This window comes from Macaca fascicularis, chromosome 12, assembly GCF_037993035.2.
Source record: "Macaca fascicularis isolate 582-1 chromosome 12, T2T-MFA8v1.1".
In the NCBI taxonomy this organism is placed as follows: Eukaryota; Metazoa; Chordata; class Mammalia; order Primates; family Cercopithecidae; genus Macaca; species Macaca fascicularis.
In genome coordinates, this window is record NC_088386.1 from 77,072,174 (window position 1) to 77,094,413 (window position 22,240).

At 37.0% G+C, this 22,240-nt stretch overlaps 2 protein-coding genes across 14 annotated transcripts in view; one reads left to right on the top strand and one right to left on the bottom strand.

Annotated features, from left to right (window-relative positions):
* The window catches only part of ITGA4 (integrin subunit alpha 4), an 81,061-nt gene extending 67,716 nt beyond the window's left edge, over positions 1–13,345 (top strand). For all 4 annotated transcript variants that reach the window (XM_074009553.1, XM_005573626.5, XM_074009554.1 and 1 more), the window contains 7 exons: positions 925–1,015; positions 3,137–3,244; positions 4,110–4,235; positions 5,240–5,359; positions 8,368–8,466; positions 8,920–9,039; positions 9,554–13,345. In XM_074009553.1, the coding sequence (XP_073865654.1) occupies positions 925–1,015; positions 3,137–3,244; positions 4,110–4,235; positions 5,240–5,359; positions 8,368–8,466; positions 8,920–9,039; positions 9,554–9,649 (760 nt within the window). In that variant the 3' untranslated portion in view covers positions 9,650–13,345. The remainder of the gene's footprint in view (positions 1–924; positions 1,016–3,136; positions 3,245–4,109; positions 4,236–5,239; positions 5,360–8,367; positions 8,467–8,919; positions 9,040–9,553) is intronic.
* Positions 3,369–22,240, bottom strand: part of CERKL (CERK like autophagy regulator) — a 141,049-nt gene continuing 122,177 nt past the window's right edge. For all 10 annotated transcript variants that reach the window (XR_012421295.1, XM_074009558.1, XM_074009556.1 and 7 more), the window contains 4 exons: positions 19,345–19,441; positions 13,748–13,920; positions 12,850–12,917; positions 3,369–3,799 (listed from right to left, as the gene is read on the bottom strand). Coding sequence is in view for 9 of the 10 variants with exons in the window: in XM_074009558.1 (XP_073865659.1) it covers positions 3,786–3,799; positions 12,850–12,917; positions 13,748–13,920; positions 19,345–19,441 (352 nt within the window). In the remaining variant the exon portion in view is untranslated. The remainder of the gene's footprint in view (positions 3,800–12,849; positions 12,918–13,747; positions 13,921–19,344; positions 19,442–22,240) is intronic.

Genomic DNA, 22,240 nt, shown 5'->3' on the forward strand with positions numbered 1-22,240 from the left:
TTGGGATTACCTAATATTAGCTGCCAAATGTGACCACCTTATGGAGTAGAGGTCTCCCTAGAAACATATTTCTTAAAGTTTATTGCAGATAAAAATGTTGAATCACAGGCCTTTAAAAGAGAGTGACAGCCTTGTATTGTAACAAAAAATTTATCATACTTAATAATGTTAGACTTGTTCCCCAGATTTGGGGTTCATTATAAGTAGCCAGCAGGGATCATGAGATGGGAAGAAATAACTCAAAAATGGGTAACAGAAATTGAGGTATGAGAACCTTAGGAAAAAGCTAAGAAGTTATCCCACATTTGCCAAATTTACATAAACCACTTAAGGGCTGAAAGAGCAGGAATGGTCAGTAGAATGAGCAAGGTGTAGTGTTGTGGAAAGCAAGAAAAGAATATCAGTGAGGACAGATACTGTCACCTAGGTCAGAGAACATGGCCTTCTTTTTCTTTTTCTTTCTTTTTTTTTTTTTTTTTTGAGATAGAGTCTCACTCTATTGCCCATGCTGAAGGGCAGTGGTGTGACCTCAGCTCACTGCAACCTCCGCTTCTCGGGTTCAAGCGATTCTCCTGCCTCAGCCTCCCGAGTAGCTGGGACTACAGGCATGCACCACCACGCCCAGCTAAGTTTTTTTGTATTTTTAGTAGAGATGGGGTTTCGTCATGTTGGCCAGACTGCCCTCAAACTCCTGACCTCAGGTGATGAGCCCACCTTGGCATCCCAAAGTGCTGGGATTACAGTCATGAGCGACCATGCCCGGCCACAATTTAATTTCTTTTTAAATAAAATGTATATATGACCACAAAACCAAAAGTATTCCATGGTGACTTTTAAATATGCTATAATCCAGTCTATAGAAAGACTCTTTATAATATGTTATCAAATAAGATAGTTAATTAAATTTGAATTTGTTTCTACCAGGTTTGTAAACCCAACTTCATTTGTGTATGGATCAAATGATGAAAATGAGCCTGAAATGTGCATGGTGGAGAAAATGAACTTAACTTTCCATGTAAGAAAAGTTAATTGTGTTGATATTTGTAACAACCTAAAAGGCTATCACTGACGCATTGCTCCAAGCGACATTGTACACCTGTGATATCCCTCAGCCTCTGTAGACCACGGCTGGCTGGAATGGGGCTGCAGCAGTGGTACTCCTGCCTCTCAGACCCCTACTGCTTTCCTTCCACTTGTCTTGTCTCTGGTATTCAAGCCCATGTCTCCTTACAGGACAGGTGAGAAACAGCATGCAGGAACAGAGAGAATGCCTTGAAACAGGCAAAGTTATGGGGTGAGATGAATTTGCTAGAGACGCACACAGAAAGCAGGACAGGCCAAGGGAAGGCATCTTTGGGTGCAAATCAGTGAAATTTCTTCTTGGTTCAAGCTTATAAAAACCTCAACACTACAAAGTAAAGGAGGCTTTTACCTCCCATCTCCATTTAAGATCACATTGGTCGGCCTTTCAAGCCGTAAGTTTACGACCTGTGACAAGCGCTTTATCAATTATTAAGTAACCTTTTAAAGTAAAGAGTACTATCATAATTCAGAAGTATTCGGAGACTGATGTAAACCTAAGTTAAAAACATTTTTGCTGTCAAACTGATATTTTTGTTGTATCAAAGATATTGGTGATTAGTAATTTCCAAAAAAGAATTCTTTGAACCAAAAGCACTGTCCAAGCATTCTTATAATCTATATATGCGAGTAAATCTTGGATTAGGTATAATATTTTGTAAGACAATGCTTTTCAAAATGTGTATTAGAATCATTTGGGGTACCTATCCAAAATGCAAATTCCTGGGCCCTGCCCCAGATCTGTGGAAAAAGAATGACCTTGAAATCCTGTTGACTCTATGTATATTCCAATTTTTGTTATACTAGTTGATACTAATGTTGAAAAATTTTAGTCCTCCTCCACTTTGAAGTCCTATGAAATGCTCTTTAAAACCCAGTGGGAGTTTGTGCTTTGATAAACTAAAACAGAAACCAAACTGTACTCTAGATGATTTATTAATTTACAATTAATAGTTAAGTATTTGCTACTAAATTTATAATGTAGTGGCTGGGACTAGAGAAACTTGTGGTATATAGGATTTCTGTGTCTAGCCAACTATGTAGATATTCTTAGAGGTTTAATTGTTGTTAGGCAAACAAGATGTTTGTGATTTAGATTGATATTTAATGGCATCGAGAAGACCTTGTCTGTAGTACTGGGCACTGCTAGGTATCTGTTGCTGACATTTCCTTCTGCAACTGCCCTGTTCTTTTATGGATTAGCAATTACCACCTGTTCCCAATCTGGAGACACTTTCTTCATCTTTGTCACGTGTTCATAAAATGACTGCAGGTCTGCAGGTCATTTTTTAATCGAGGTGTTGGGATGCATCTCTTTCTGACTTACTGTATTGGTTTTATAGTTAAGCTGCCAGTTCGGTAGGCTATATTTTGGCCCCATTTCCCTTTTCAGGAATCTTCAATCCCCAGATTTATCATCCTGTTATGCATTTTTTGACAAGTATTGTTAAAAACCTGTTGTGCTTTCTCAAAACCCAACAACATACTTTTTTCTGAATGCATCAGCATATAGATCCTGAATAAAAATACATTTTTATTCACTTTCTCCTGCTGATTATCCTCTCAGCACAGAATGCTTTTGCAATAACATCATAGGATTTAGAATTACAATATCTGAGTTTTGGTCATAACTCTTGTCACTTTTTAACTTTTGTCTTGGGAACTCTAAGAACATCTGTTAGCATTTCCCTTAGCTGGTGAATACCAGAATGTTGGCCCACCTCATGAGAACCAAATATTTTTAAAATATGTAATGTAACATACAAATATATATTGTTTGTCTCCTAAGACTGTTTCTCCAATAAACCATCAGCCTGTACTTTTTGTTTTCAACAATACCAAAACTAGAAGGTTAGATATAATGACTCATTCAAAATTAGCAAACTTTAAAAATTCTGACTATGGATATCTTGTCTACCTTTTTTGTGCAGCTGCCAACTATAAACCTCCACCACTATAAATGTTGCATGGAATATATGGGATCACCTCAAAGTTCATTGATATCTGCACTTACATTTATAGAAAACATTTGTTAAAAATTTTTCCTTCTTACCAGGTTATCAACACTGGCAATAGCATGGCTCCTAATGTTAGTGTGGAAATAATGGTACCAAATTCTTTCAGCCCCCAAACTGATAAGCTGTTCAACATTTTGGATGTCCAGGTAAAAATGTATTTCTTCCACCTGACCTTTATTGTGTGTCTTAAATACTAAAATAAATGCAAACCAATCCTTTATTCAAGTAATAATGCGAAAATGGATAACTGTTTTCAGTCACACTGTAAGCTATGAATTCACCATGCATTTATTGAGTCATGCTTTGAATATTATATATTTCATTACAGCTATAGATTTACAGTGCAACTTTTACATTCGATTTAAATAACAGAACCATATTCTACCATCTCCATTGAATAATTATTTTAAGATACATTTTTGTGTGATATGGACCTACAGAAGTAACTTGATTGGTAGACTTCTTCATAGCACTTGAAACTACTGTGCAAATATGAGGATTATAGCCTTTTTTGAAGGAAGCACTATTCAAACCACTTCTTAAGAACCAATATTCTTTCATTGATGGTTCCATCAGAATTGTTTTGAGCTTGCCAGGTTGAAGACAGAAGTCAACAAATCTAAATACGTTTGAGGTCTGATTTTAAAATCCTACTTAAATTCCGGATTCAGAGAGAAGAATATGGTGTTATATTGTTTCCCCTATAAAGGAAAAGAAATATTTAATATCATGCTAATGTTCCAATATCAATTTTTACATTTCTGCAAGGTTTAAGGCCACGTTATCAGCTTAGAACCTATATCCAACCTTCTATAATTCAGCTGGGTTTTTGTGTTTCTGCCACAGACATTTAGTCACTCCCAAATATGTCAAAAAAAAAATTATACAATTTCAAAGGTACTTGATATATTTTAGCAAAGATAAGCTACTGGAACTTTTAAAACCATGTTGCTTTTTGCTGTTTTTTCCAATGATGAAAGATAAGATTTCTCTTCCTTTCTATCTTCATAGACTACTACTGGAGAATGCCACTTTGAAAATTATCAAAGAGTATGTGCATTAGAGCAGCAAAAGAGTGCAATGCACACCTTGAAAGGCATGTTCCAGTTCTTGTCCAAGACTGATAAGAGGCTATTGGTAAGTTTCCATTTTTCAGGTTGTAGTTGCTGCTTTCCAACAGAGAAGTGAAACACTTAAAATCAAGTCAATGGGTTTGAGCTGTCACTTCAATAAAAGAGAAGCCAAGTTTAGGTAGTATTCTTGCATGGAAGGAACAAGCACGGTTGGAGAGTTGAGAAAGACCTAGGGTCTATCCCATATATAAATATGTTAGCTGGGCATGGTAGCTCATGCCTGTAAGCACTTTGGGAGGCCAAGGTGAGCAGATCACAAGGTCAGGAGTTTGAGACCAGCCTGGACAACAGAGTGAAACCCCGTCTCTACTAAAAATACAAAAATCAGCCAGGTGTGGTGGCAGGTGCCTGTAATCCCAGCTACGTGGGAGGCTGAGGCAGGAGAATTGCTTGAATCCGGGAGGTGGAGGTTGCAGTGAGCCAAGATCATGCCACTGCACTCCAGCCTGGGCGACAGAGCAAGACTCCATGTCAAAAAGAAAAAAAAAGTTATACAGTTTCATTTTTTTATCTAACAAATGCCCACTATTTGCCAACAAAACATTGTTCCAAACCCTTCAGGACACCAAGATGTTGTCTTCACCTGGGCAGCCTTTGTGGCATGGGTTAATTTTCATTCTTTTCAGCTTAGTGAATGTATGAAAAGAAACTGGAGAAGCAGTCATCACCTTGAAATGATCCACGTTTTACAACAAACATAGAATATGTAACTTAGCAAGACTCTGATTAGAACATTTTTTTTAAAAATTCTGTCCCAGAAGATTGTTAATACAAATAGGAACATATGCTCTATTTTAAATACTTTATTATAATTTAGAAAATAAGCATTCATGTCTTGTTTAAAGATAATTTAAATGCCACTGAGGAAAGCAGATGTTAAATTTCATATTTATGGAAAGATGATTTTCAAAATGCCATTAGAGTATATATTAAATTATATATAAAATATTTTTAAAATATTTTCCAGTGTTGAAAATTTTAATGTATCACTTTTATATTCCTTTCAAGTACTGCATAAAAGCTGATCCACATTGTTTAAATTTCCTATGTAATTTCGGGAAAATGGAAAGTGGAAAAGAAGCCAGTGTTCATATCCAGTTGGAAGGCCGACCATCCATTTTAGAAATGGTAAGTCTAGGCCGAGCGCAGTGGCTCAAGCCTGTAATCCCAGCACTTTGGGAGGCCGAGACGGGCGGATCACGAGGTCAGGAGATCGAGACCATCCTGGCTAACACGGTGAAACCCCGTCTCTACTAAAAATACAAGAAAATTAGCCGGGCGGGGTGGCGGGTGCCTGTAGTCCCAGCTACTCGGGAGGCTGAGGCAGGAGAATGGCGTGAACCCGGGAGGCGGAGCTTGCAGTGAGCCGAGATCACGCCACTGCACTCCAGCCTGGGGCACAGAGCAAGACTCCGTCTCAAAAAAAAAAAAAAAAAAAGAAAAAAAAAAAAGAAATGGTAAGTCTAAAACATATTGACAACTTGGTGGCTAAGTTTACATACAATCTATAAATTCAGTCATATAGGCAGGATAGTATGAAGGCATTCAACAAATAAAATTTTGGAGTAAAACTCTAAAACTATATTTCTGTCACTTCAACTAAGTGAAATGGCTTTAGAAATTAACAGGTAATAAAGGCTAAAATAGGCCAGGCATAGTGGCTCAATCCTGTAATTCCAGCACTTTGGGAGGCCAAGGCAGGAGGATCACTGGAGGCTACGAGTTCAAGACCAGTTGTATTCCTAGGTAGATGTGTGGTGTTATTTCTGGGGTCTCTGTTCTGTTCCATTGGTCTGTATATCTGTTTTGGTTAGCCTTGTAGTATAGTTTGAAGTCAGGTAGCATGATGCCTCCAGCTTTCTTTTTGCTTAGGATTGTCTTGGCTATATGGGTTCTTTTATGGTTCCGTATGAAATTTAAAGTAGTTTTTTCTAATTCCGTAAAGAAAGTCAGTGGTAGCTTGATGGGAGTAGCCTTGAATCTATAAATTACTTTGGGCAGTATGGGCATTTTCATGATATTGATTCTTCCTATCCATGAGCATAGAATATTTTTTCCATTGGTTTGTGTCCTATTTCCTTCAGCAGTGGTTTGTAGTGCTCCTTGAAGAGGTCCTTCACATCCCTTGAAAGTTGGATTCCTAGGTATTTTATTCTCTTTGTAGCAAATGGGAATTCACTCATGATTTGGCTGTCTGCTTGTCTATTGTTGGCATATAGAAATGCTTGTGATTTTTGCACATTGATTTTTGTATCCTGAGACTTTGCCAAAGTTGCTTTTCAGCTTAAGTAGTTTTTGGGCTGAGACCATGGAGTTTTCTAGATATACAATCATATCACCTGCAAACAATTTGACTTCCTCTCTTTCTATTTGAATACCCTTTGTGCTTTTTATTTTCTTTTCTGAGATGGAGTCTCGCTCTGTCCCCCTGGCTGGAGTGCAGTGGCGTGATCTCGGCTCACTGCAAGCTCCGCCTCCCGGGTTCCTGCCATTCTCCTGCCTCAGCCTCCCAAGTAGCTGGGACTACAGGTGCCCGCCACCGTGCCCAGCTAATTTTTTGTATTTTTAGTAGAGACGGGGTTTCACCATGGTCTCGAACTCCTGACCTTGTGATCCGCACGCCTCGGCCTCCCAAAGTGCTGGGATTACAGGCGTGAGCCACCGCACCCGGCCTTTTGTGCTTTCTCTTGCCTTATTGCCCTGGCCAGAACTTCCAATACTATGTTGAATAGGAATGGTGTGAAGGCATCCTTGTGTTGTGCCGGTTTTTGAAGGGAATGCTTCCAGTTTTTGCCTATTCAGTATGATATTGGCTATGGGTTTGTCGTAAGTAGTTCTTATGGAGATGTTCCATCAACACCTAGTTTATTGAGGGTTTTTAGCATGAAGGGATGATGAATTTTATTGAAGGCCTTTTATTTTTAAAATATAGCTAAGAAGAAAAACTAAGGCTTTCATAAAATCAAATAAAAACATCAACAAAAACATACTTAAATATATTTTGGACTTCTTCCTACAAAGGAACATGTATATTTATGAGGAGTAGTTTGAGATGAAACTAGTTTTATGTGGAGTTCTGTTTTTCAGCTTTCTCATCTGTTCAATATGGATAAATGAGATTATTTTTATAAGCACTTAGTTCATGGAACATAGGAAGCCAAAGGAAATGGCAGCTGTTTTGTTCAAGTGGAATTTTTGAAATTGTCAAACAGTGCTTAAGATACAGTAGACAGGCAAAGAAGAAATATCCATTTTAGTTTCAACTGTGCAAAAAGCAAAGTCATTGGACCATCAGCAAGTCATTTAACCTTTTGCAGTTTGCCTTCTCTTTTCCTCTAGGTCTAGGTTTCCCATCAGCAGCCATAATTGGCATTTTGAACCAGATGTTTTTGGGGGCTGTCCTGTGCACTGTAGGATATTTAGTAGCATCCTCAGCCTCTACACACTCACTGCTGGTAGTACCACCTCCCACGTTCTGACACTTAACAATTTATTCAGACATTCCTGACTGTCCCTTAGGATTTCATCACCTCCCTGCTGAGAACCACTGCTCTAGATCTGTATGAAGCTTGTCATTTTTGGCTCTAAAATGTTAAATAACATTTACACAGTAGTTTTAAAGGTCATATCCCTCTTTAAGAATCTGACTAAATATATTCTCATCTCCCTCAGCAAATGCCCACATCTCCTAAAGATTCTTAGAACTCATAAAGCCCATCTACACGTCCCCAGGCTTCATGGATTCTGCATTATAAAATCCCTGCTTTAGATAATAAAGTTCTGAGTTCATCCACTGATTTTATATTTGAATTCTATAATTTAGAAAAAAATAAAAAGCCCAAATAAGATAGATGCAATATGCGGTGGCAGGGTGGAGAACATTGGTAAATGGTAACTTACCTCTTGCTGTAGTCTAATCAAAGGATTTCAGTAAGATTATACTATATACATTAATACCAAGACCACACTTTGGGAACCAAAGGAAGCACTGCAGTTAATTGTAAGTGGTGAAGTAAATTGGGGAAGGTAAATTGTGAAAACCTCTAGATAGAAGGTAAAGATCCTGACAAATTATTTCTATTAATATGTCTTCAGGAAACAAACCAGGCTATGGTGATCTTTCTTTTATTACACAGGATGAGACTTCAGCACTCAAATTTGAAATAAGAGCAACAAGTTTTCCAGAGCCAAATTCAAGAGTTATTGAACTAAACAAGGATGAGAATGTTGCACATGTAAGATTACCTTCTTAACTGCTGCATTAAAATTACAGGAAAACACATTTCAAGGGTGTCTATAATTACTTCCTTTTGAGTAATTGAGTTGGGAAAGTAGAGTGTGACCAGCTCATAGAGGGTCCTCAATACTTGGTTGAGAGTTGGCATTTTCCACAACTGGCAGGAGGGAACAACACAGCAGTTCTTTTAGAGAGGTGAATTGGGCAGCAGTGAGAATTGGATAGATTGGAGGAAAAGTCATGGATAGAGCCCATTACACTCACTGTTTCTGCTAAACAGTTACCAGTGTTTCCTGCAATTATATTAGAACCAGCAAGAAAACAGGGTGTGGGTACTTCTAAATACTATTGGGGATTATGGCAGGGCTTTAAAGGAAATATAAGCAACTTTTTAAACTGTTTCTTTTTTTCTTTTTTGCTTTTTGGGTTTTACTTTTCTTAATTCACATAGGTTCTCCTGGAAGGACTACATCATCAAAGACCCAAACGTTATTTCACCATAGTGATTATTTCAAGTAGCTTGCTACTTGGACTTATTGTACTTCTGTTGATCTCATATGTTATGTGGAAGGTAAGCATTTAACAATTACCAACATTAACCTACTAACAATTACCAACATTAAACTACTCAAAATGACATTTTCTCAAAGCCTATTTGACTTCCAAGTTATTTAGATTTAAATATTTCACTATTTTAATGTTAACTTTTTATGTTGCTCAGTACTGATCTCACATTTCTCTTAACACCAAAGTCCTTCTAGAAAAATATGCCTTCTTAATTTGTTTTGAAAGATGTTCCTTTTAAAAAATCATTTGGAAAAGATTGCAAATTATACTGAATGTCAATTTTGAAGAGAATGTGGCATGTCTCACTGAGAATTTCTGCATTAAAAACAAAAATGTTTCTTTAACCCAGTATGTCCCCACTAATTTTTACTGATTACCTCTGTTAAACCTTTATGATTGATGTTACAAAGGATGCAGTTTAAGAAATATTGGTGTTAACTGCTTAGTTATTAGAAATGAGTATAGTAGATAAGAGTGTTTATAACTATACACTAGTGATTTTGTAATGCTATTTTCAGGCCGGCTTCTTTAAAAGACAATACAAATCTATCCTACAAGAAGAAAACAGAAGAGACAGCTGGAGTTACATCAACAGTAAAAGCAATGATGATTAAGGACTTCTTTCAAATTGAGAGAATGGAAAACAGACTCAGGTTGTAGTAAAGAAATTTAAGACACTGTTTACAAGAAAAAATGAATTTTGTTCGGACTTCTTTTACTCATGATCTCGTGACATATTATGTCTTCATGCAAAGGGAAAATCTCAGCAGTGATTACTCTTTGAGAAAGAAGAACTGCAAAGGTAATAATACAGCCGAAGATAATCTCTCAGCTTTTAAATGGGTAGAGAAACACTAAAGCATTCAGTTTATTCAAGAAAAGTAAATCCTTGAAAATATCTTGAAATGAAAGTATAACTGAGTTAAATCATACTGGAGAAGTCTTAGACTTGAAATACTAATTACCATATGTGCTTGCCTCGGTAAAACGAACCCCGCTGGGTAGGCAGAGGTTCATTTCAAATACATCTTTGAGACTTGTTCAAAATATGTTCTTTAAAAATATAATTTTTTAGAGAGCTATTCCCAAATTTTCTAATGAGTGGAAGTGGACCATTATCACTTTAAAGCCCTTTATTTATAATACATTTCCTATGGGTTTTGTTTTTTTAGCAGACTATGAATATTATAGGCCTAATGGGCAAACTTCAGACTGAACATGTACACTGGTTTGAGCTTAATGAAATGACTTCTGGATAATTATTTTTATACAGCTATGGATTTCCCCATCTTTCTGTATATATACATGTGTTTAGGTATATATTTACACACCTTTATCAAGCATACCCAGGAGTAAATAGTTAAGAACCATCTTCAAATCTTTTGTTATAAAATATTCGAATTTATATTCTGAAACAAAAGATCGTGTGAGTGTTGCACTTTAGCTCATATACACTGATTTTAAAAATATGGAAACCATACCTCACTAATAACTTTAAAATCAAAGCTGTGCAAAGACTAGGGGGCCTATACTTCATATGTATCATGTACTATGTAAATATTGACTATCACACAAATATTTGCTTGGATGCAATTCTTTGTTAATCTTTACAAATGTAAGTGTTCCTTTGCATGGAAATGAAGAAACAAAATTCATAAATTTAGCTGAAAGATACTGATTCAGTTTGTATACAGTGAATATAAAATTTTCATGAAATGTTAAGTGACAGCTAAAATATTTTTATAGTTTGTTCATATTATATGAGGTTCTATTTTAAATGAAATAACTTTCTAGATTTTAATATCTTTAAATACCTTTTTATTTGCAAATACAATCATTTTTGTAATATTTATTTTATGCTTATGATAGATAATTGCAGAATATAATTTTACCCGATTCTGTCTTCATAAGAGAGCTATGGCTGAATTTTGAACATCCATTACAGGAAGTGATCAAATTAGAGGGCAATTTGGAAAAACAATTCTGGAAAAGATTTCTTTTTTTTTTTTTTTTTTGAGACGGAGTCTCGCGCTGTGTCACCCAGGCTGGAGTGCAGTGGCGCGATCTCGGCTCACTGCAAGCTCCGCCTCCCAGGTTCACGCCATTCTCCTGCCTCAGCCTCCGAGTAGCTGGGACTACAGGCGCCCGCCACCACGCCCGGCTAGTTTTTTTGTATTTTTAGTAGAGACGGGGTTTCACCATGTTAGCCAGGATGGTATCGATCTCCTGACCTCGTGATCCACCCGCCTCGGCCTCCCAAAGTGCTGGGATTACAGGCTTGAGCCACCGCGCCCGGCCGAAAAGATTTCTTTATATGAAGTCCCTGCCACTAGCCAGTCATCCTAATTGATGAAAGTTATCTGTTCACAGGCCTGCAGTGATGGTGAGGAATGTTCTGAGATTTGTAAAGGCATTTGAGTAGTGAAACACAAGCACAAAACCTTCTGAACCCAGAGTGTGTATACACAGGAATAAACTTTTATGTTTTTTTTTTTTTTTTTTTGAGACGGAGTCTCGCTCTGCCGCCCAGGCTGGAGTGCAGTGGCCGGATCTCAGCTCACTGCAAGCTCCGCCTCCCGGGTTCCCGCCATTCTCGTGCCTCAGCCTCCCGAGTAACTGGGACTACAGGCGCCTGCCACCTCGCCCGGCTAGTTTTTTGTATTTTTTAGTAGAGACGGGGTTTCACCGTGTTAGCCAGGATGGTCTCGATCTCCTGACCTCGTGATCCGCCCGTCTCGGCCTCCCAAAGTGCTGGGATTACAGGCTTGAGCCACCGCGCCCGGCCTACTTTTATGTATTTTTAAAAAACTTTGTATCGTTATAAAAAGTCTAGTCGTTCTTTCAGAAGACTATCTAGGATCATAGATGAAAAATGTAAGCCCCGATTTAGAAGTGTCTTCTCCAGGATGGTCGCTAAGGAAATTTAAATTTGGTTCTTTCCTACTCAGAAACAACTATATATTTCAGGTTATTTGAGCACAGTAAAAGCAGAGTACTATGATTGTCCAACACAGGCCTCTCAGATACAAGAGGAACACAATTACATATGGGGCTAGATTTTGCCCAGTTCAAAATAATATTTGTTATCAACTTTGTTACCTGTACGATGAATTTTAAAACCCTACCACTTTAAGAAGACAGGGATGGGTTATTCTTTTTTGGCAAACTATGTGATTTTGAAATTTAACTGCTCTGTATTAGGGAGCAGTAAAATCAAGGTAGACTTATGAGATCTGTATTATGTTTATACCAGAATATAGGAAATTTAACATAATCCTGAAAAATAAAAGAATCCAAATTATTTAGGTTAAATATTGATGTATTATGATGGTTGCAAAGTTTTCTGTGTGTCCAACAAACACATTGTAAAAACCAGAATTTGAATCGGTATTTCATCTTGACTTTTAAAGCCCTAGAGACTAATTGTTAGTAACATCAAAAATAGCAATTTATATTAGAATATCTGTTTAAAAAACAGGCATCCCCAACTGGCCACACAGCGGAAAGTTAAAGCAATGGAGCATTACTGAGTTTCTCCTCCTCTCAGATCAGCAGCAGCATTAGATTCTCACAGAAGTACGAACCCTATTGTGAACTGGTATGTGAGGGATTTAGGGTGCCATATTCCTTATGAGACTCTAATGCCTGATGATCTGAGTTGGAACGGTTTCATCCTGAAACCATTCCCCCATCTATGGAAAAATTGTCTTCCATGAAACTGGTCCCCAAAAGGGTGGGGACCACAGGTTTAAAGCATGGCCATATTTCTTTATATTAAAATTCTAGTTTGTACATTTCTTTTAGAAACAATTACTTGTTACTTTGGAATCATTTATTTCTTCCATGCTTCCTCCATAAAGACTGATAAGTCTTGGATGCAATCTGTAAAGAAAACACATGTATAATTCGTTATTTCATCAACATATTTTGTTATTTTTCACACATACACCTAATAAGTATGGTACACAATGCCAAATACAAATTCATAACATAGCATTCACAAGAGCTGTCATGTAGAAAACACAGCTGTAATCTAGAAAACTGAGGTCTGAAAAATCATCAACAGTAATAACTGACTTCCTTGAGTGTCTAATGTTCTCCATTGCCTTTTTAAAATAGTCATGCCTCTAGAACACCCATGTCTAGTGGGCACCCCTGCATGCTGCTTCTAACCACTGAGTGTCACAATGCCTACCAAGGATGAGTTTGTAGGTTCCTAAACCTGTTTCTACCAGTTGCTATGTAAAATTGTTCCGAAGGGAAGTTGAATGCTTTGTAAAGGCCTAATAAAAGCAAATTGCTGAACAAAATGTGTTACAGTAATTATGAGTGAGAGGAAACTAAGATGGAAAGATTAAAATCTAACACTTGACTACTCAGATGGCTCCACTAAAAGGTTTAAGATCTTGATCCATTTTTAAAAATCCAAAATGGAAGTTGTAGACATTATCTGTAGTTTCTGCACAACAATAAATTAGAAAGGCAATGTAGACATGCATAACCACGCTCTACGAAACAGTTGGTGAATAACTGTAAGGTTACTTTTTATTTGTTGAAATTTGTGCATGTCTCTTCATGCTTCCCTGATTTACTGATTTTTTAAAAACTAACCGACTGCCTGCTTTGATAATTCAGAGAAGACAGCTTTCATTGTACCATTAGATTTACGTTTACTGGTTGACATATAAAGCGGTGAAATAATTAAGACTTACCTAATATGGACCTCTGATGCAACTTCCATTAAATCACCATCTACATTCCAAGGGAAACAATTTTCTGAAGCAGTTTCATCCTCTTCCTCCTCTGGATCATATACACCAGTATTATTCCTTGGATGAACTTTTACTTCCTCAACAGTGTAAGTCTCAACAAATGGAAAATTGAACTAAAAATAAATACAAATAATCATTATACTTGGTTTATCTCTAGCTACTAACACAAAGTTCACTGTGCCCTCTCTCACAAGTAAATATCAACATGTATGCTGACATTTTAATAGCTTTGAGACTATGAGCAGGGATCTCCAATTTTTTTTTGGAAGAAGGAATCTCTTATCCAAAGCCTTCTGGGTTTAGATCTAGCACCTAGAAATATTGTTTTATGACAAATAGTACATATCTGTGAGAAGTTGCATACAATAATGATACTGTAGATTTTTCAATTAAAGATAATATTTAATGCTGGCCTGTAGATACAGAAGACATATAATCCATTGAGTTTATCAACTTGTCAATTAGTTTAGCTGACATAAAGCAAACTAGTGCAAGTTTCACACTTGGAATGTAATTTGGAAGAACTCAGGTCTAAACCTCTGAAGATAAAATGGGATGTATATCTTCTTTTAAAAGAGGAAGCCAATTAAATATGGATTTTCACAGGTGTTTGCTTGCCCCATTCCCACTTTAACAATGGACATGAGCTGCAAGATCACTGTTTACTTACCACTATAGAATGGTGCAAGGTAGACTTCTACTTGCGTTTTTTTCTTGTTTGCCTAAGGAAACTATACTGAAAAAGCACTATGTATTTTCTGAAATAATTAAGAAAATATAGCCAAGTAACTTTAGCAGGAATGCAAAACTACTCATTTCAGTTTTCAGATAAATGATGAGATATATTCCTAATTAAACACCATCTACATAGTTTTTCCTCTTTTCCACATATAAACCTCAATGCAACACATAGTTTTAAAAGTTGACAGAAAACTAATATTTTCCCCAACACCCATATTTTACATATGTAGATACCAAAGTCCAGCTGACTTTCTGGTTTATACTATAAACACAGTTAAACAGTACATGATATCATGGCATCAGCTGCTGTGACTGAGGTTCAGAACTAGAGGGCCCCAAGCAAAACTGTTTGACAGTAACTGCATTAGATCTCCCACCTTGGGTATAAAGCCTTGGCTACATGCCTCATCCTTGTAGAATTATCTACATAATCATTCATGTTCGTGTGTGTTAAATGAATTATCAACAACTGCCTATTATGGGCTAAATTACATTTCCCTCCCCCATCCCAATTATGTTCAAGTCCTAACCCATGGTGCCTGTGAATGTCACCTGTTTAGAAGTAGGGTCTTTGCAGGTAGAATCAACTTAAGATGAGGTCATTAGGGTGAGCCCTAATCCAATATGCTTGATGTCTTTATGAGAGAAGAATGCCAAGGATGGCAGAGTCAGAGACTGGAGTGATGCAGCTGTAAGCCAAGGAATGCCAAGAATTGACAGCCACCACCAGTAAGTCTATTATCTTAAATCAGCAGTTACCATGTGCACACCTCACAAAATGAAGATCTAGCCATCCTTCAAATGCTTTAACTGTGAAGCCACAGACATTGTTAAAGTGGGACTTTAGGGAGCCAAGAGCTTAGTATCCTGTGTGAGGGTATGTTTGGGGCATGGGGAGGAGAAGTGAGCAGTTACAATTGTGATACACAAAAGTGCCATGATGGTGCAAGCGTGGAGTTCAATGCTGGAAACAAGAGGAGGCAAACAGTCTATGGATGTTGGGAAAGCTTCCCATTTGAATTGAGCCTTAAAGAACACAATATTTAGCCTGGAGAAGAAAGTCTGGAGAGAGGAAGCATTTACAAAACTAGAGGCAAATGATGGTCAAGCAACTACACAGAATTCAGTGTGATTCCTAGGTGCTCAATCATGCCCATTGGACCTCACATTCCTGTATTGAAATTCTCGCCCTCTATACCTCAGAATGTAACTGTATTTGGAGATAAGATCTTTAAAGAGGTGATTAAGCTAAAATGATGTCTTCAGGCCCTCATCCAATACGATTGGTGTCCTTATAAGAGGAGGAAATTGGACATAGGAAAAGGCATTGGGGATGAACAGAGGAAAGACCACTCACTTGTGGGTTCAGTGAGACAGCAGCCGTGTGCCAACCAGAGAGGGAAGACCCGGGACAAACCAAACCTGCTGACATCGTCTTGCAGCTCTAGCTTCTAGAACCATGAAAGAAATACGTTGGTTTGTTTAAGCCATCTTTTCTATGGTATTTGTTATGGCAACCTTAGTCAATGAATAAAATGCCAAAACACTGGGAATGTGGTGGAGGGTGTAAATAAGAGATAGGGTTGCAACACAGGCAGGGACCTGGATACAAAGGCCGCGTATTCCAGACTGAGGAAATTCCATATTATTCTGACAACAAGAGTAAGGCACTGAAGAATTAAGCAGGAGAGATATCAAATGTGTGTCTTAGAAAAAAGTTTCTCTAAAAGGACGTATGGAAGACAAGACCAGAGAACTTAAAGGTCAAAAGGAGGCTACTGTAAGCAAGAAAGGATTAAAGTTTGAATTAAGGTAAGGGAGAAATTTTAGAAACAATTTAAGAGGAGACCAACAGAACAAGTTAGGGAACTGGTAGTGAGGAATGAGGAGGAAGGAACAATCCAGGGTAACTTGGATGGGTAGAAAGTGGTGCCATTGACCCGCACAGAGCAACACAGAAGGAACAACTTTAGGGGAAAAGATAAGGTCAGCTGTAGACATGTTGGCCTCCAGATGCCGGTGAGTTTCAGAACCTCTGTGGCATACAAGAAGACAGAGGTTCTGCAGATAAGATGAGATGACAGAACCCTTGGGAGTGTATGATGTTCAGATAGTTCAAAAGTGAGGGGCAATGAGGCCATCCAGGAGAGGGCATCCTAAGAAGACGAGAGCGCTGTAAACAAATCCTGGGGGAAGCACTCACATTTAAGGTTATAAACTCCCTACCAAAAATGGTCACAATGAAAGAGAAAAGTGTGGACAGTGAGAAGGGGGGCAAAGCAATAGGATGGAGCTGCAAGGACTTTGAAGGGTAATGTTCACCCTCTATCTAATTTTACATAGAGATGGGGAAGGAACAGGAGCCACTCTGCACATGGTGGTTTCAATCTGTTTTACAGTGTTATACAGTAACGCTCGCTTATTCAACCTGGTAAACATGGTTCAGAGAAGCAGATGTTACTCTCCTTAAACTGAATTGTCATATTTTCCTTCCTGAATACCAGCACTGCTACGAATTATGCAGTAGATATGATTTTTACATAGATCTGATTTTCATAATCTTACAAAATTTATATAAATTCACATTTTTAATGTCACCATGAAGGAAAGAGCCTAAATACACACACCTGTGTAGATAATTAACAGATCAAATTAACATTGCTTGAAAGCAGTCACCCTGGGAATCAATCTAATTATTCTTACTATATACACTATACAAAATATTTTAGAATTATTTGCAAAAAAAAAAAAAATAGCATGGATTTTAATTTTTGAAAGTTGATAAATAAATCAGAGTTAAGGCCAGTGAATCACACACTGGCAACTGTTTCTTGTGTCAAAAGCAAGATATGCCTGGTAGAGTACATGAGAAAATATGATAAATCCTGCATAATATTATCTCTTTTAGAAGGCATCTTCCTATCGACACAGATTTGTATTATTTTCTGTATGTCTGTCTTTATGTGTAAGGCAACCACTGCTTTTAAAATCAGAAGAAAGGTATATTGATTTAAAAAAAAAAAAAAGTTTACAAAACTTGCCTAAGAGATTTGCCCCATGGGCAATTTCAAAAGAGATCTTCCATAAACAGTTTGTGCAACATACACCTCCCCAAAATAAGTACAGAACTTCTCAGGGTTACATTAATAGGTTAAGACGATTTAAGTTCTCAAATAGGGGTACATGAATGAGGTTAATAGTCACTTAACTTCTCATTTATGTAATAAAAAAGGATTTGGAAAAACTTCTACCAATGTAACGATACTTATCCTGAGGAACATGGAATTTTGAGTGCTTAAAATCATTTTCTTGTTTCTATTTTCTGACTTAAAAACAGCAATGAATATATAGTGCTTTGGGTTTTTTAAAAATTGATTTTAACGTTTAGAAATTTAGTAAAATGTGAAAATGCATACATTCCTTTGAAAAATCAGTAAGTCTCCATATTCCACCCAAACACATATATAAAGTTGTTACACAGGCTCACAACCTACATTATCTCTGCTGATCTACTTTGACATATAAGGAAGTGGGACTGTATCTAATTTTTTTATGATTTACATTCCTAAGCAGCCCACTTAGTTGTTCAATACATGAGGATCAAATAATGTTATAGACAGAAGATCAAACTTCATGAAGATGACCTAAGAAAGTTTGAAAATATAATGAGGCAAAAATAGAGAGACTTGCAATGGCTATGGTACATAAGCAAGGTTCAGCTGCCAGTCATTGGCTGGGTTTACTCTCCTCCTCCTCCTCCCATCTGTGCTCTCCCAACTATATCCAAGCACCATTTTATAACTTCAAGAATGTGTGGGCCGGGCGTGGTGGCTCACGCCTGTAATCCCAGCACTTTGGGAGGCCGAGGTGGGCAGATCACGAGGTCAGGACTTTCAAGACCAACCTGACCAACATGGTGAAACCCTGTCTCTACTAAAAATATAAAAATTAGCTGGGCGTGGTGGCGTGAGCCTGTAATCCCAGCTACTCAGGAGGCTGAGGCAGGAGAATCACTCGAACCCAGGAGCTGGAGGTTGCAGTGAGCCAAGATCACGCCATGGCACTCCAGCCTGGGCAACACAGTGAGGCTCTATCTCAAAAAAAACAAAAAGTGTGAAACTATAGGGTTTTACAACCATACCTATGTACTTGAAAGACTCACAATTTCAGAAATTCACATATTTCTAGGATCATTTTCCTAATAATCAGGTCAAAATATCTGCCAAAATAATATGGTTTGTAATACTGTTTCTTTTTAAAGCAAATGACTTAAGTGGAAATATATATCTTCACACATCCTCATTTTGAATGAATATTTATATAAAAGTCTCATATTTTTAAATACATATCTACAGATCTATTTCAATCAATGAGCATACGCAGATATGCAAACAAATGTCAGGAAGATCTAAAGATCATAACTTTAGAAAGTCTGCTGCCATAATATCAAGAAGGCTACACTCTCAAGTTTCACTTCTTTTCATTCTGAAGAACAGCCTGAGTATGTAATTTTATCTTTAATTTACTTCACATTGCAAGATAACACTACATTTCTTATTTTATCTTTGTGGTTATATATACATAACCACTAATTCATCATTCAAAAAAGGCCAATCTATATTAATACTGGTGGATGCTTTTCAAAATTTGGATGAAACAGATTGGAAAAAAAGTTTAATATATTCAGAAGAAAATAAAACCTTCTTATGAGGCAGGACTCGATGTCAACTCTTGTAGCATCTTCTTCTACATGATTAATAGCTTTACAAATAAGTAACAAAAAGAATTTACTATACCTGATTTTTTACACTGGCGTATCTTTTCAGGTGTTTTATAAATTCTGGCCGAGAAGTGTTTCGGGCAATTATAAGAGCCATACTTCCATTATTTAATCTGAAATTAAATATTTCTATTAGACATTAAGAAGTTTACTGAGAGATTATACCAAAAATTATGACACACTGTTCCTTATAACAAGTATACTGTTTATTGAAAGTATTGGACAAGACAGATAAATCACCATGTTACATTTACCTAAAATTCATAAACCGTATCTTGCTATTATTTTTTAAATGATGCAGGCTTTCAAATGAGTTTTATTAAATCATTGGCTTCCTTCTCAATAAGCTCTTACATTAGAGCATTTTACAAACAAACCATCAAGCTTCCTACTTACATATCAAGACATAATTTAAAATACAATGTAATTAGAAACTCTAAATGTGAAACGATGTTGTTAAAAGATGTATTATAGAATAGTTAATATGCACAAGTGGTGTAACAAATAGCTCAACATTTTCTAAAATCTAAAGTGTGATTTAAATATTTATTTATGGACAGAAGGTCTAAGTGACATAGGAAATGAAATAAATCAAAGTGGCCTTTGGATGGATGAAATGGAGTGAACAAATGCTGCCACACATGTTCAGTTAAATGACTGAACATTTTAATCTTGCATAACTGTTCCATCCAATATATGAGACTGAAAATTCAGAGGTGTGATTTAGTGCCAAAACAGCCACTTGCAAATGCATCAAGCTATAGAAGGCAGTTTGCAGAAATACATACAAATGACTTCTAGCTTGATTTCAGTGCAAACATGAAGTTAATCTAACAACAAAATAAAAAAAGAGCTCTTAGTATCTTACGGAAGCTCAGGTCAGAGCTATAAGGGACCTTAGAGATTATCTCATCATTCACTCATTTCACATAGAAGAAAAAAAGACAACTCCAAGTTTAAGTGATTTGTTCAAAGGCACACGGAGAAAAAATGGTCATCAGCACCAATACCCCAGGTGCTCAGCACTCTTTCCATCATGCTGCTTCTTCCCAATTAAAAATAAACAGCACCAAAACATTCATGGTAGTGTTACTGTGCATCTTTTTTTTTTTAATTGCGTAATTTTGTAAACATTAAAAGCATTATCCTATGCCTGCTTTGCAATCTTTACTTGAAATAGAAACACAACATACTGGCTGACACTGCTTTAAATGTCTCACATCTATGAACATATTTACTCTTAGAATACTTAGAATACAAGAATATTAGTTCCTATTGGCAATTGGCACTGAGATACTTTAACATAAATTATTATTTATCATGGTGGGGGGAAAAGCAGAAAGTGAAATCTCCTGTTCAATCATCCTGAATCATCAGAAGCTACATTTCTGAAAAAAATCTCTGGTCAAGTGAGTCTTGATCGAAAGGCCTTTGCAAAGATGGCATGTTGTGAGTATAAACCACAGAAGAAATCTCTAATTAGTCATCCTTCTCTGAAAAATTCATCAATACTGATTAAGCCTGGAAAGTCAGCAGTGGAATCCTAGTCAAGCTGAACATTTACGGAGTGGCTTTGAAGGAGCTATGAATCAACTGCTCCCAGAAGAGGTCTACCCTCCCAAGAAGGTCCTTGAACAAGCAGGGTTAGATAAACATTGTCTCAAGTCCTGCCAAACATAGCTCCTTGGTCAGCTAGCCACGTCTTCAAGTTTAGTCAGGAAAACTACATTACAAAAGCACACAGCTATCTAGGATTTCTGAGGGTGTGGGGGAAAACCACCAGGCTCAATTTCTAAATCACACAAGGTTCAAAATACTCCTTTCAAGTTTTAGCACTAGATGTAATTAATGAGGACCTTGCCATCTGGGTTTTCAATATCCAAGTTTGCAGTTTTTCTGTTTTCTTCTCTAACTTTGAATATTTCCCTGTTTATTGGCTATATTTCACAGCACACGTGATCCTTTCTCCTACGCTCTACAGGATTGGATTTAGGAAAGAAATATTTTCAGCCCCATAATGGACAGCTGCTTAAGAAGAATGTGCAAGAGAAGGAATGTCTATATCCTATGGATAAAAAGATATATATAAGACGTCTCACATTTCATTCCATTGAAAATGTGGGCAGGAGATTGATATGCACTACTATTCACATTAAATAGAACTGAAATGTTTCTTTTGACTAAAGGTATCTGATATGGTTTGGCTCTGTGTTCCCACCCAAATCTCATCTTGTAGCTCCCATAATTCCCATGTGTTGTGGGAGGGACGTGGTGGGAGATAATTGAATCAAGGGGTGGGTCTTTCCTGTGCTGTTCTCATGGTAATGAATAAGTCTCATGAGATCCGATGGTTTTAAAAATAGGAATTTCCCTGCACAAGCTCTCTTGTCTGCTGCCATGTGAGATGTGCCTTTCATCTTCCACCATGATTGTGGGGCCTCCCCAGCAACGTGGAACTGTAAGCCCATCAAACCTCTTTCTTTTGTAAATTACCTAGTCTCGGGTATGTCTTTATCAGCAGCATGAAAACAGACTAATACAGTATCAAATATACATATATGTGATTTTTCATGCTAAGGATGTTTATGTTTGCATTAAAGTTGGAAAGCAAAGACATTCACAAGAAATATCAGCATTTAATATAATGTTCTCCACAACTAAATGAATAAATCAAGCAAAGTAGGCATAAAATTATATCAATGAAACTTAGGAAATATTTTAGCCTCAGTGACCTTAAATAGTCAATGATTATCTGATAATTATTCTAGTTCAACAATTGTTCCCAACCTACTGTGATGACAAATCCCTTAGACTCTCTAATATACAAAGATAAACTACCAGTTAAGTTTCTAGCTAACCAACAGTTAATTGGATATCCTGGAAAAAAATGGTCTATAAGAAATGTATCAACA